Here is a 15,838-nt window from a genome sequence, read left to right on the forward strand (position 1 = left end):
TTATTAAGGTAATTGGATCTTTATAGAGTTCTGCATTCAAACATTCACGGTCACTTTTTCCAGTCCCTGTTGATGATCAATAAAGTGAGGCTCGAACACAAATGCTTATCTCGTGGTTCTGATTGGTTGACCTTGTAGTTAAGGTCAAACATTACCTTTGTCATTTCCATCCTATATTTTTGTATGGAGCAAGGTTAGAGTAGGGGTTGAGGTTATCAAACTTCTCGAACCATTGCATCTATATAACATCTAGTCAGCACCTTGGTGGTGATGAAATTTGGCATTACTTGGGCTTCGGTCATTTGGCAGTACTTGTTTTCCATGAACATTTTCCACCATTCCTTTGCATTTAAATGAAGTTCAATGGTGGACATGTTCTGGCAGTATAATTATTATAAAGGTTTTTTAGCTGAGGATAGGGATCTGGAGACTTCCAGCTCTGGTCGAGTTGGACAGGATATGCAGCAGATCTTGTCATTTGCTTTGCAAAAATTAAACTTTGGAAATATATTCTACCCATTACTACTCATGAAATTGTTAACTAAATTATTCTAAATGTTAATGCATTTGAGTTGGAGATATACATACCTGTTTGCTGGTTATTTCATTAACCATATGACCTTTTTTTCAAATACTGGCATGAATCCCATATTTTTCAATGTCCTTGTTGCTGTTTGGCTGAAATGGGTGCCAAATGATATCAATGGACTCAAACTCAATTTTGCCATGCAGCTACTAAAAAAGCCATTGACAATGTTATAGTTATTTTTGAAGAAATAAATGAGCAACTCCTTGATAATTCATGCACTTTGTGTTCAAGATTTTCCTAATGGCTCATAATTTTGAACTTGAAATATTAATCTGCCAATGTTTAAATATTCCAGTAATTTATTTATACAAATAAATAAATGATTGACATCAATATCATTGACATATCTGCATGGCAGGAGGAGGCAGTACATTATGAACTGCCTTTGGGCTCAAATAGACTGCCATCCAGGTCTAAGCATAACGGACACCCAATCCACCATCCTGAGCTTCTAATTCTCGAGTGCATTGGCGCAGCAGTAGAATTGTTGCCTTATAGAGCTTGAGACTCAGGGTTTGATCCTGACTACAGGCGTTGTCCGAACGCAGTTTGTACTTTCTCCCTGTGACTACATGGCTTTTGTCTGTGGTGCTCCGGTTTCCTCCCATACACCAAAGATGTGCAGGTTTGTAGATTAATTGGCTTCTGTCAATTGTGTGTAATCTGTAGGATAGAGCTAATGTACGGGTGATCGCTGGTGGGCCGAAGGGCCTGTTTCCCCACCGTATCTCTAAACTAAAACTAAGAAGGATGAAATAATGCTTTTGATGGGTTTGCTTGGTTTACTCAACTTTTTAATTTTTAAGCATGTTGGAGAAAATATCTAATTACTATTACATTAACACACTCTCTTCTTCATATCAAAGGATCCAGATGCATGGTCTGATTTATCTTGCTTCGATTTTCCGGAAGATCTCGTCAAGCAGACGCCTGCGGAGACCACCCAGCCGTCTTTGACAGAATATCGCATTGATGCGGATACCATCTCTGACCTGAGCAAAGGTGCAAAGAAGGGTGAACTCATCCCCATGATCACCTCCCCAGTCGCGGGTAATTTCAGCACCCCTCCAACTATCCTGCGGCGGAAGAGAAAAACAAAGATTACCCTTTCACCGGTTACTGAAAGCAATTCTAGCAATAGCTTCACGATCATTGAAAGTAGCACCACCAGCAGCAGCAGCAGCAGCAGGACTCCAAAAAGTACACCAGTGAAGACCTTGCCTTTCTCACCATCACAGGTAATGTTGCAATTATACAGCAGTCAAAGCAAAATGGGCTATTTCCAGCAGATAGCTATCTGGTGGGCTCAGTGAGAGCCAGCAGTTGGATGGTTGGAATGTGCAGGGACATGCAGCAGATGAGAAATCGGAGAATGCAAATGCTGGAATTTGGAGCAAACGATAAACTTGTGGAAACATTCGGAAGCTCAAACAGCAGCATCTTCTCTCTTCATTCTCAGTCCTGATGGATGGTCTTGACCCAAAACGTCAACTATCTCTTTGCCTCCACCTAGTTTCAGCTGATAAGTTCTATCAGTGGTTTATTCTGTACTGAAGATGTGAATTTGGCTTACCTCCTACTCTATTTCTGGATTAGCCAATGAATCCAAGAGCATTCCACAGTGACCTGAATTGAGAGGCAATATGTCCTTCATATTTAGCCCCTAAAATTTACATCAGCCATATTGACACATTAATCCCATTTCTTGTTCATGTTTAGTTTAGAGATACAGCGTGGAAACAAGCCCTTCGGCCCACCAAGTCTGAACCGACCGCACTAACATTATCCTACACACTAGTGACAATTTACAATTTTACCAAGCCAATTAACCTACAAACCTGTATGGAATGTGGGAGGAAACTGGAGATCCCGGAGAAAACCCACGCAGGTCACGGGGAGAATGTATAAACTCAATACAGATAGCACCCATAGTCAGGATCGAACCCGGGTCTCTGGCGCTGTAAGACAGCATCTCTACCGCTGCGTCACCATTTAAAGATTGTTTTAAAACATTTTAATTAAGTGTATTAAGACATTAGTATTACTACATGTGAATTATTAATAATTATTGACACTTTTTACTGACTGAATGGGCCTTTGGAAGCAATCAAAAAGCCTTTTGATGGCATAAATTTGCTCTGCCTGAAACTTGTCACTGCTCATAGTTGCCTCTGCTTCAGAGTCATTGGGGGCCATCGCAGGTGCCACAGATTAAAGCGACTGCAGTTTGAGCAGAGGGGGAACAGTGGCCATAAGGCACAGGCCAGGTCCAGTGTGCCCGCAGTTAAACACGAGGAGTGGGAACACAGGCCTCGCGCTGCTATATATAAGAATACAGGCACCACTATAAGCATAAAAATGAACACTCATTAATTAACAGTTAAAACATTTAAATATCCAAGATGAAACATGGTGATACTTCGTGTACTCTCTAGGTGAGGTCTGCTCTATGATTTTACCGGATTGAATGCAAAAACAAAGAATTTACATGTGACAATTAAGTATCACTGAACTGATATTAGATTACAAACTACTTGCATTGAATCACAAGGTACAGCTGTTTAAACAAAAAAACGCTCTTATCTCTGCAATGTACAACAGTCTGGAAGCAAATCGTATTTATGCTAATTATGATTGGTTCGTCAATGTCTACATGTTTGTAGATATTTTGTTTTTGGGGTGGGAGGAATAAGAGATTGAATTTAGACAACCTTGCGAGTCATCAACTGACAGCAAATTAGTGGATATCAGGGATTGAACGCAATCCAGCCTGTCGCGTGAGTGAACAGAAAAGCATGGTCCATTTGGCCAAACCGATTAATAATAACTAGTACTAGAATCCACGATGGAGACTTCTGCTTTATCTGGCCTGTTTTATTTACTAAAAATATGATAGTCATATTTTGATGTTTTGTTCTACATAGAAAGTAGAAAACCACAGCATAGGAACACTCCCTTCAACTCACAATGTCTGCCGAACATAAAACCAAGATAAACTAATCTCATCTGCCTACATGATCCATACCTCTCAATTCCCAGCATATCTAATCTGCCTTTCTAAAAACATCACTGTCATATCTGCTTCCTCCACCAACCCTGCTTTCCACTACCTCTTGAAACACAAACTTGCCTTTAAACTTTGCCTCTGTCACCGTGAAGCTGTGCCCTATGGTCTTTGAGGTTTTAGCTTTATCACACCGTTACAATAAATGAGAGTCATACTTACAACACAGAAGCAGGCCCATCAGCCCACTGGTCCTTGCCAACCATTTGCAGGCAATTTCCTGTCAACAAATATCTTTAGGCTCTATTCATAAAATGAAGCAAGCTGAAAGCTAGCCCTTCAAAACCTACCTTTAAAAAAAAAAAAAATTGGAATGAGCTGAGAAGTTTCCTCACCAGTGCACGGCTCTCCCTCCCTGACATCTTCAATTAGACTCGCAGTGATTAGTTTTCATTTTCTGTGGTGCAGTGGAGGAAAGAACTGCAGATGCTGGTTTAAATTGACGATAGACACAAGATACTGGAGTATCTCTGGAGAGAAGGAATGGGTGACGTTTCGGGTTGAGACCCTTCTTCAGCTGCCTGTCCTGCTGGGTTACTCCAGCACCTTGTGTCTATCAGTGCTTCAGTGGAGTTACTTACAGGTGAGCAATTGGGGGTGCTGATCAGTTTATCCACGATAGTAACCACTATGGTTGGAGGAAGGTGAAATTAAAAATTTTAATTTTATATTCTGAATCTTAGTTCATTTACTTTCAATAAATATACCTTTTAATGTCGTGTATGCAGTTCAGGCATGAGTATTTAGTTGAATAAAACAAAATGTTTATTTTTATAGTTTTTGAACTTCTGGACCAAACAAGACAGTCTTGATATAGAGAACCCATCTCTTACTTCTACACCAGTGTGTAGCCAGAAAATCATTGTTACAGCCCCACTTCAACGAGACTATACACCCAAAGTTCAGAAGGAGAACTCCGTGTAAGTAACCAATCTAGTTGTCAGCTTTTTGTTTTGCGCTACGATACTGAGGTAAAATAAATTAACCAATTCATTATTTATTAAGAAGTATCCAGCACGTGTTCATGCAGTTCGTTTAATTAATTTATTTCATTTTATTTTGGCAACAAAGATCAACTCTTGCAACTCCTGCAGTTCAGTATGGTCTCCTTTTGTCTCCATTGTCTCTAGCCTTTGTCACTTGCTTCCCCCATCTACCATTCACCCCCACCTGTATCCTTACCTTTCACTGCCAAGTTTTGTCCAGCTACCATCTCTCTATTCCAACTTTCTCCCCCTAGTCTGTCAATCAGTCTGAAGAAGCGTCTAGACCCAAAACACCGCCTATCCATTCCCGCCAGAGATGCTGCTTGACCTGCTGAGTTACTCACAACAGTTTTTTTTCTTCTCTTGAAACATGCTGTATCTGTTCAATTTTGGTCAACTTTATAAGGATGAAATACTGGTTGTCAAATGTTTCTGAGGTGCTCTAATCAGGGAATATATCTCAATTAGACACAAAATGCTGGAGTAACTCAGCGAGATAGGCAGATTCTCTGGAGAGAAGGAATGGGTGACGTTTCGGTTTGGGTCCCTTCTTCAGTCTCGACCCAAAACGTCACCCATTCCTTCTCTCCGGAGATGCTGCCTGGCCCGCTGAGTTACTCCAGCTTTTTGTGTCTATCTTTGGTTTAAACCAGCATCTGCCGTTGTTTCCTACACAATAGATCTCAATTTTTGTAGTTGAGGGAATATGAAAATTGTGTATTATTACTGCCACTTTTTAATAGATTTCGAACACCCAGAAGTCGCCGATCTCTTTTGGACAGTACTCCAAGAACACCTACACCGTTCAAAAGTGGACTGGACAAGTTTGGAGTAGTAAAGAGTCATGTAGGTATCGTTTACTTTGGGGGGGAATAAGTCTCTAGTTGCCTAAATGTTCATGACAGATTGTAAGTTTTTATCCACCTCTCTCCTGGCATTCATTTAGCATCCAGCACCTCATTTTGAAGAGGTTTTAAAAGAGAGTTTGAAGAGCATGTTGCACGAGGATGAAGCCCAGTTAATAAAACGAAAACAGCATGGGGTTAGTATTTACATTTAGTCATTGGACATTGCTTGCCTCATTTTGTTTCAATTTAATTGTGCTGTTTATCAGTGTACATTTTAATTGGATTCTTAGATATGTTAACATTTTGCTGGTGTTCATCTATGTTTTATTATAGAATTGCCTGTATGAGGACTTTACTATTTTTTAATATGACAAATTTGCTTTATAAAGTTCCCTTTTGATAAATGGCACTAAGATCATCTTGCTTTTCTTATGCTTTGGAACAACACTTCATGATGAGGAGTTACCAAGTTGAGGAAACTCCTTCCTTATTCTGCTACATGGTTGTCAATTGAGTAAATAAGTGAGATGAACAAAATACCCTATTTTGGAAAACTTTAGGACTCAATTCAGCATTTGTGGTGAGGCATCAGAAATGTATTTATATTAAATTTAATCTGTCTTCTGAAAGCCATTATGTGTGTTGTTTTTTGGTTTATCAGTAGAAGAAAAATGAAGTAATTCTAGGAATTTTCTCTGAAAAGTCTCCTCAAAGGATTGGCTCAGTACTTCTAGCCTCTGCCTTTCTTATATAGAAAAAACAAAATGCTAAATATGCCCAGCAGGTCAGACACCATCTGAGGTAATGTTTGTCAAAGACCCTTTGACAAAACATAAATTGCTTTTTACATGGGCTTTTTAAAATTGTACTTTGACATATAAATGATGAAATATTGGATATATGTTCTAGGATAATAGGGGCTCAGTTTAATTTGTGCAATGCTGTGCGATTGATTTAAAATTCCGTAAGGCAACCTACCTTTATGAAACTTCACTAGAGATCACTGTTTCATTTCACTTGAGCTTATGTGCAATGTGACGAATAAAACGAATTGTTGTTCATTGTATAGCTACGCAGGCCGCTTATGAAGAAGGTGCGAAAGTCTCTTGCTTTGGACATTTTGGAAAAGGATGAAAATACTGCGAATCAAACCACACCGAGCAATATGTGCACACAGGTAACATAGCATAATTCTATTCAACTCAATTTGTGACATTTTTGAATTTGTATACATTTTGTAACTACTAGAATTATCTGTTTGATGTAATCCTCCCTACATAACCAGTGTACTTTCTCCAGTAACTGGACAAAGTAATTGTTTCTTGTGCTAGTTTCGTCCTCTTCTAAGTAGTTGCATAACAGTTAGAATTTGAGAACAGGGTACAAAGGAGTTTTGATGTTTGGCCAGTTGGCTGTCAACAGAGAAGGCATTTAATCAGACCACTTAACTGATTTAATATTATGTTGGAATGAAAGAGGGTGGATGGTTATTCCTTTTTTGGGTGGATGTATGAAAGAAACGGAATGAAAATCTTCCACATTGAGTTCCACTATTCATCACAGAATCTCTTGCAAACTTTTCTCTATGTAATCTGCCCTTGGTCCAATCAGAGATTTTTAGCAAGCCTTTCTTATTATCGTGTATATTGGATGTGGGTTTTACATTTCTGGGATGAACACCAGGAAGAAATTACTTTTCTGGTGGGACTGGCTCCACTGTGGGCTGGGACTAGGATCTTGGAAAACCCCAAATAATTAGGGCTGTAGTAGGTTTTTAAAATAGAGTTTGTGAAAGGACAAGACCAGAAAGCAAAAATGGCTTGGGATTTGGAAGTCCTCTGGATATGGAGGTAGCAGAACAATGGGCAACCCACGTAGTTGAGTCTTATCGTCATTGGTGATGTCCATGTCTGGTTATGGGGTATTTGTAACAAAAAGGGATAGTAGGAGTTAAAGGACATGAAAAAAGATCTAAATACAAAAAAAGCTTGCAATAATTAATATCCTTGTAAAATCAGTTTTGGGTTCATAGGATCATAACATGATTAAAGTTTCAGATGCGTAAGGATGGATATGTTTGCTTTGGCGGGGAAGTACAGTGAAGGTTCTTTTAACTGATTCCTTAGTTAATGTTGTCGTCCATTGTGAAGAACTAGTATTATTTTCACCAAACTGCTGAAAAATGAAAGGTGAACATTGGTAAGATTTAAGACCTATTGATGGATTTTTGGATATTATTATCCCTCAACTTCCAGAACTTGCGAAGATGGAGTTGTGGCAGAAAGTTAATGATTTTATTGAATGGTGGAATAGGCACGAAGGTTCAAATGGTCCAAGCTTGGTGCTTCGCTGTTGTAATAGAATGATTTTCGAGGGTCGAATTTAGAGAGCTAAATTGAAGTTTTCAAATTGAAAACATTTTTCCAACACCAGGTTGATAGTGTACTTCTTTCTCACAGAAGGAAACAGAAGACTTCTTATTAAGAACTTTGAACAACTCTTCAAGTAAAAGGGATGATACTCTGGACAGAGGTTTTATTATACCCAATAAAGAGTCTAGTTTATTTTCCAAACACTATAATCAAGAAACGCCAAAAAGGGTGAGTAGTTTTATTAAGTGGAAGTATGTTTTTAGTTATGTTCTAAAGAACTGGCAGAAATTGATGACCAGAATTTCATTATAAAGTATGATATGTGTAATTTAACATAATCCTTTTGAATTGCTATTATTTTCTTCCAGGGTTTTAATCTCCATAAGTGCCTTTTGATTTGCCCTTTACATTTTTCATCCTAAATGTTTAATTTAGCTAAGAGATACAGAGTGGAAACAAGCCCTTCAGCCCACCGAGTCTGCACCAACCAGAGATCCCCGCACATTAACACTATCCTACACACACTAGAAGTAATTTACACATACACCAAGCCAATTAGCCTACATACCTGTATGTCTTTGGAGTGTGGGAGGAAACCGAAGATCTCGGAGAAAACCCACGCGGTTGCGGTGAGAACGTAAAACTCCGTACAGACAGCCCCTGTAGTCGGGATCGAACCCGGGTCCCTGGCGCTGCAAACTCTGTAAGGCAGCAACTCTACCGCTGAGTCACCATGGCCACAAATATGCTGGCTCAACCGGAATAGGTTAAATGGACTCTAATGGTGGCACAAGTTGGTGGCATGTCTTGTAGAGCTGCTGCCTCACAGTGCCGGAGATCTGGGTTCAATCCTGACTTTGGGTGCTGTCTGTGTGGAGTTTGCACCTTCTCCCTGTGGCCACAAGGTTTACACCGGGTGCTCTGGTTTCACCTTGCATCTCAAAGATGTAATGACTGGCAGGTTTATTGGCCACTGTAAATTGTGTGTAGATGAGTTCCAGAATCTGAGGGGAATTGATGGCAATGTGGAAAGAATAAAGTTGGATTAGATGAGTATAAGATTAGTGTATATGGGTGGTTGGTGATCAACATGGACTGGGTGGGCTAAAGGGCCATATGCTATATTTCTCTATGACTCCAAATAGATTATGTTTTTTTAAAGCCGGTTTCAACTCTGGTATTGTTGTCTTTTCTGAAACGTTATTCAGCCACAAGGAATGTGTCCTCGGATCCATTGCAATCAAGACTAACCAGATTTATAATTTAGTGAGCATGTACATACAACATAAATGCAAGGAGTTTTTTGTTGACCAATCCCAAATATTGTTCGCCAGAGTGTATTGTTCAAAATGTAACATTGGCTAACTTTTAGCTGGAGGTACAATAAATGCAATTATATTGAATTCTCGAAGTAGCAGAATTTATTTGCATTCACTAATCTGTTTGTCCTCTTAATGTTTACAGACAAGTAGTGCTTGGGAAGCAGTAGTGTGTGGAAGAACAAAGGATCAGCTTATAATGACCGAGAAAGCCAGGAAGTATTTAAATGCATTCAAATCTACACACACTTCCAGGACTTTGATTTTATAATGCTGCATGGCATATACTAATGGACCACCTATTCTAGTTTAAAGGATTATCTGGTGGAACACCTGCAAACAAAATGTTTAGAATGAATTCATGAAACATGCGATCACCTTGAAGTCCCAGTGGTAGTTTGTGTCGTTACAACAGGGGAAAGGGATTATTCCATTGTCTGATAAATTCATGAAACAACCTTTCCAATTTATGTTTCAAAGCATAAGAGCAGGATTTGTAATTTGTATTTATTTTTCAACTAGAGAATCTTGCATTAACCATTTACTGTTAACCTCAAACTCTTCACCAGAAGACTTTATTACTGAACAATCGTTAACTTGGCCTTGTTGTGACTGAGATGGGTTCTGTAATGATACATTATCATGCGGGTTTGTTGCAGCCTTGTTTCCAAGGTGCACAATTACAGAAGATTTTGTCATTGGAACAAATGTAAAATACCCGAACATCCATCCAGTAGTAATCTGAATTGATAAATTATCCATTCGTAAAACACCTAATGCCAAACGATGGCAATTCTTCAGAAAACTGTTTTTTTTCATTACTTTGTTAAAGAATAGTGTTTTGCTCATACATGTGAACATTTGTGTTCTAAATTTATTCCTATGTTACCTGGATTAACTTTTTATAAAGTACAGATTTTATTGCCACTGACCTTCCAGGTTTGTTAAATATAATTGTTTTCAAATAACAAGGGTGTAGATATCTATGAACTTCCATTTGCTTGCAACAGATGGTGTTGAGTAACTCAATGGATCAGGCAGCATTAATGGAGGACTTGAGCAGGCAATAAGATCGTAAGACACAGGAACGGAATTAGACCATTCATTGGCTACTCCATGGATGATCTATTTTTCCCTCATTCTCCTGCCTTCTCCCCATAAATTTTGACGCCTTTTCTAATTAAGAACCTATTAATCTCCACTTTAAAAATACCTAATGTCTTGGCCACCACAGCTGTCCCTGGCAATGAATTCCACAGATTCGCCACCAATGTTTTGGGTGGGGACCAATCTTAAGATTTAGTCTAAAGAAGACTCCTAACCCAAATCGTTGCCTATCCGTGCCCTCCAGATATGCTGCCTGACCTGCTGAAGCACTCCAGCGCCTGGTTCCTTGTGTCATCAACTTCCATTGGCTGCTTTTTTAAATGCTATAGCAGTAGTTTTTACAACTGTAAAAGAACCATTCTGGAAGGTTCTGCTCCAGAATTAACTGTGTACTGTTTTTGAATTTATAAATAAGAAATAAATGCAGATTAGGAGCTATTAATGTTGATACAAGATTCATGCAGATATTTTTCAAATTCATTACTTTTCCACAACCATGAATAACATGCCAGCATCCAAATGGAATCTCGTCCATTTTCTTTATTTATAGTAACTATGCCAGGCCCTTTATGTAAAAGTCTTTTGTTGTCCTTCCCCCAACTCATCATTGGTGGTGTTTTGTGCTGCGTAAGGTGAAATCGAAGAGAACCAGTTACTGATTCTGCCTGAGTGGCATTTTCTAGCTACTTGGAACGTAGCTATTCTGTTTTGGTTGTTTGTTTGTTTAACATCATAACTTTGAAAGAATTGCCCTGATTTGAAATGGTTGATGATTATGAAGAGACTTTGAAGTTAAAAGCATCCGTAAGGTCTGGGCGTTTTCCGTGGCCCTGACTCTGAGAGTTCTGACTGAATGAACCCTACGTTTGTGCTTTCATGTGTTGTATCTTCGCTATCTTGTCCTTTTTGTTTTTTGGTGATTTCTAGTTTCACTGGAGATATTGAACCTTGGATGCTTTGCTTCCTCTGTTCCCCTGATATTTCTGAATCCACCTGAGAATACACTGAAGGGGTTAAATTTACCTATTTTACTGAAGACAATCCAATGCACAGCTGAACGATGCCCCTAGTTCCTAAATCAGCACAGTGGTTTAAATAACGACTGGCCACTATTATTGCAGATTATTTCTTTAAATTACGTAACCAGATTTTTGGAGGAAGCAGGCCACTGTAATTGTCCCCTAATGTGTAGAGAGTGGATGAGAAAGTGGGATAACATAGAACTAGTGTGAATGGTTGATCAATAATTAGCATGGACTCGGTGTGTTTCCATGCTGAATCTCTGAGCTCAGCTAAGATGATGCTATAACTAAATCGTTAACAGATTTAGATTGCAGAACAATGGCCTAATTGTCAGTTGAGCCACATTTTATATTGCATTCCTTTAATGAATCACAGCCTGATAGAGGTTCCCTCCTTGGATGAGATGAGCTGAATCCTTCGTCCAATGACCTCGATGGCTCAGCTAACTTGAGACTGGAATTTTCTATTGGTAGCTATTTACACAAACAAGACAAAACTGTTCTAACCCCAAACAAGGTTTTGTTACAATGCTTCTGAACTCGGGAATTAAACCTTAGAAGCACTTGAATAGTGAAGGAAGGTTTTTCCCCTGAATATACAAAAATGATTATGTACCCAGATATGGTTTTCGGTTGTTGCCACAGAAAAAGTTTTACAGTCTGCGGTTACAAATGTATAAATCTGATATAAAGAACATGTTTTTGTTGGTGTCTTATTTATTTTAAGGATGTTCCAGGTTACTACACAACCAGTTTAGAAAGGAAAAAAAATAAAACATTCCTGTGGATTTGACCTGAAAGAATATTAAAATGGTGCTGTGTGATGTTAATAACAAGTGAGTTTGTATTGCTACTGCTAACACCTAGGTGCCATTTTCAAACAGTAGAGGGGAATTTTGTGATTTGAATTTGCCCAATTTGTATATCCCAGATGGATTGGGATTTTCCAAGTCTTGGTGATCATTCAAGGAAGATAGCAATTGGTAAACTAGAGCAATTAGAGCCAGTGTGCTTTTTTAAAAAAATGTTGAGGATGCTGTTGTCTTAGCAAAAGAGGGAAAGATACAGTGCCCTCCATAATGTTTGGGACAAGACCCATCATTTATTTATTTGCCTCTACTCCACAATTTGAGATTTGTAATAGAAAATAATCATATGTGTTTAAAGTGCACATTGTCACATTTTAATAAAGGCTAATTTTATACATTTTGGTTTCACCATGTAGAAATTACAGCGGTGTTTATACATAGTCCCCCCCCCCCCCCCCCCCCCCCATTTCAGGGCACCACAATGTTTGGGACACAGCAGTGCCATGTAAATGAACGTAGTCATTTTAGTATTTTGTTGCATATCCTTTGCATGCAATGACTGCTTGAAGTCTGCGATTCATGGACATCACCAGTTGCTGGGTGTCTTCTCTGGTGATGCTCTGCCAGGCTTGTATTGCAGCCATCTTTAGCTTATGCTTGTTTTGGGGGCTAGTCCCTTCAGTTTTCTCTTCAGCAAATAAAAGGCATGCTCAATTGGGTTATTGACTTGGCCACTCAAGAATTTACCATTTTTTAGCTCCTTTGTTGCTTTAGCAGTATGTTTGGGATCATTGTCTTGCTGTAGAATGAATCACTGGCCAATGAGTTTTCAGGCATTTGTTTGAACTTGAGCAGATAGGATGTGTCTATACATTTCAGAATTCATAATGCTACTACGATCAGCAGTTGTATAATTAATGAAGATAAGTGAGCCAGTACCTTCAGCAGCCATACATGCCCAGGCCATAACACCCCCACCACCGTGTTTCACAGATGAGGTGGTATGCTTTGGATCTGTAGCAGTTCCTTTTCTCCTCCATACTTTGCTCTTACCATCACTCTGATATGTTAATCTTCGTCTCATCTGTCCACAAGACCTTTTTCCTAAGTTGCTCTTTTAAGTATTTCTTGGCGAATTGTAACCTGGCCATCCTATTTTTGTGGCTAACCAGTAGTTTGCATCTTGCAGTGTAGCCTCTGTATTTCTGTTTGTGAAGTTTTCTGCGGACAGTGGTCATTGACAAATCCACATCTGACTCCTGAAGAGAGTTTCTGATCTGTTGGACAGGTGTTTGGGTTATTTTCTTTCATATCGAGAGAATTCTTCTGTTATTAGCTGTGGAGGCCTTCCTTGGCCTGCCAGTCCCTTTGTGATTAGTAAGCTCACCAGTGCCCTCTTCTTAGTAATGTTCCAAACAGTCGATTTTGGTAAGCCTAAATTTTGGTTGATGCCTTTAACAGTTTTATTCATGTTTCTCAGTCTCATAATGGCTTCTTTGACTTTTATTGGTACAACTTTGGTCCTCATGTTGATAAACAGCAATAAGTTTCCAAAGGTGATGAAAGACTAGGTGCTGAGAGCTCTCTTATACCTGCATTAAGGAGGCAAACACACCTGAGCAATTACAAACGCCTGTGAAGCCATGTGTCCCAAACATTATGGTGCCCTGAAATGGAGGGATCATGTATAAACACAGCTGTAATTTCTACATGGTGAAACCAAAATGTATAAAAACACCCTTTAATAAAATCTGATAATGTGCACTTTAACCACATGTGATTATTTTTTTTCTATTACAAATTTCAAATTGTGGAGTACAGAGGCAAATATATAAATGATGGGTCTTTGTCCCAAACATGATGGAGGGCACTGCAGATCAGTCATGATTGAATGGCAGAGTAGACCCAATGGGCTGAAAAGCCTACTTCTGCTCCTATGAATTATGAAGTTGTGAAAATCGTCAGCTGTTCTGTTTTCAGCAATGTAATATTATGTTTTAAATTGCATTGTTTATGTACTTGGCAAACTAGTGGCTGATTTGTGTTAGATTTAACAAATGTAACTGGCACTAGTTTTGTTTTAAACAATGCATTGGCAGCTTTTCTTGGATAACATTTTTGAAAAACAAATATCTTACAGAATTACAACAAAGAGAATACTTAGTGCTCAACACATTAGCCTGCATTACAGGGAGAGGCACGGCTGTCATTTCTGTTCGAGTGCTTATGAATGGAAATCTGTGAAGTAAAAGGTTTAAAATTGCAAAGAGGAAGATGATGATGAAAGCCCATGATATGATGCAGATGGAAATTGTCAATGTGACAATAACTTTAATAACTGGCAGTGGGCAGAAAATAATATTCATAAATTAAAACAAAGATGCAATCACATCAGTGAGTGAAGATGGTTATTGCTCGGTATCTGATTAAGTGCCTCCTCGCCCTGACTGATACTACTTGACTTCCAGCATTATCTGTGGATAGGAAAGGTTTAGAGATAGGCCATACGCGGGTAGGTGGGACTAGTGTAGATCGAGCACCTTGGTCAGCATAGACAAGCAGGGCTGAAGGGCCTGTTTTGTGCTTATATAAGTGATATTTGCTTTTGTTTGTTGCATTAACTAATAGAATCCTAATTGTAGGAAAGTCATGATGGAAAAATATAGGGAAATGGAATTGAGGAACTGCAGATGCTGGTTCAGAGAAAAGGATACAGTGCTGGAGTAACTTGGGGTCAGGCAGCATCTCTAGAGAACATGGATAAGTGGTTTTGATGCAGCAAACACCACACCCAAGGGGAGAGCCAGCCCCTGCTTACAAACCGACAAGCCAGTCCTGACCATAGACCTGATGGACACACGGAGAACCCTGTCCAAGGTCAACCCGTGGAAAGCAGTCGGACCCGACAACATCCCAGGACGTGTGCTCAAGGAATGTGCTGAGGAGTTAGCAGATGTGCTAACAGACATCTTTAACATCTCCCTTAGTCAAGCCATTGTCCCCACATGCCTCAAAACTTCCACAATAATCCCCATAGCGAAGAAACCAGTTGTTGCCTGCCTAAATGACTACCGCCCTGACCCCAATAATAATGAAGTGTTTTGAACGCCTGGTGAAACCCCACATTACTGCCAGCCTTCCCTCATCGTTAGACCCCCTCCAGTTTGCCTATCGCCCCAACCGTTCTACAGAGGATGCCATCTCTACCACGCTGCACACAGTACTCACGCATCTGGAAAACAAAAACACATACGCCAGAATCCTGTACATTGACTTCAGCTCAGCGTTTAACACCATCATCCCACAGAGACTTGTGGAGAAACTAACCCTGCTGGGCCTCAACACCACCCTGTGTCACTGGATCTTGGACTTTCTGACTGAGAGACCGCAGTCAGTCCGTGTTGGCAAGAACACCTCAGGCTCGATCACGCTGAGCACCAGCTCCCCTCAAGGCTGTGTGCTCAGCCCGCTGTTGTTCACATTGCTCACACATGACTGTGCTGCCAGATTCAGGGACAATAAGATCATCAAATTCGCGGATGACACAACAGTGGTGGGACTCATCAGCGGAGATGACGAATCAATGTACAGGGAGGAAGTAAAACAACTAGTGGACTGGTGCGGCAAAAATAATCTAGAATTAAATGTCGACAAAACAAAGGAGATGGTTGTCGACTTCAGGAGGGCGCAGCCAAAGCACACACGCCTCAACATCAGTGGCA

The 15,838-nt window shown here is 39.7% G+C and overlaps 1 protein-coding gene across 8 annotated transcripts in view; it reads left to right on the top strand.

The window, feature by feature from the left end:
- mybl2 (MYB proto-oncogene like 2) overlaps positions 1-12,002 on the top strand; it is a 39,490-nt gene extending 27,488 nt beyond the window's left edge. For all 8 annotated transcript variants that reach the window (XM_033041910.1, XM_033041915.1, XM_033041912.1 and 5 more), the window contains 7 exons: positions 1,456-1,827; positions 4,431-4,573; positions 5,383-5,485; positions 5,586-5,681; positions 6,557-6,664; positions 7,947-8,087; positions 9,324-12,002. In XM_033041910.1, coding sequence (XP_032897801.1) covers positions 1,456-1,827; positions 4,431-4,573; positions 5,383-5,485; positions 5,586-5,681; positions 6,557-6,664; positions 7,947-8,087; positions 9,324-9,449 — 1,089 coding nt within the window. In that variant the 3' untranslated portion in view covers positions 9,450-12,002. The remainder of the gene's footprint in view (positions 1-1,455; positions 1,828-4,430; positions 4,574-5,382; positions 5,486-5,585; positions 5,682-6,556; positions 6,665-7,946; positions 8,088-9,323) is intronic.
- The last annotated feature ends 3,836 nt before the right edge of the window (positions 12,003-15,838 follow it).

The sequence above is a fragment of the Amblyraja radiata genome, chromosome 23 (assembly GCF_010909765.2).
Source record: "Amblyraja radiata isolate CabotCenter1 chromosome 23, sAmbRad1.1.pri, whole genome shotgun sequence".
NCBI lineage: Eukaryota > Metazoa > Chordata > Chondrichthyes > Rajiformes > Rajidae > Amblyraja > Amblyraja radiata.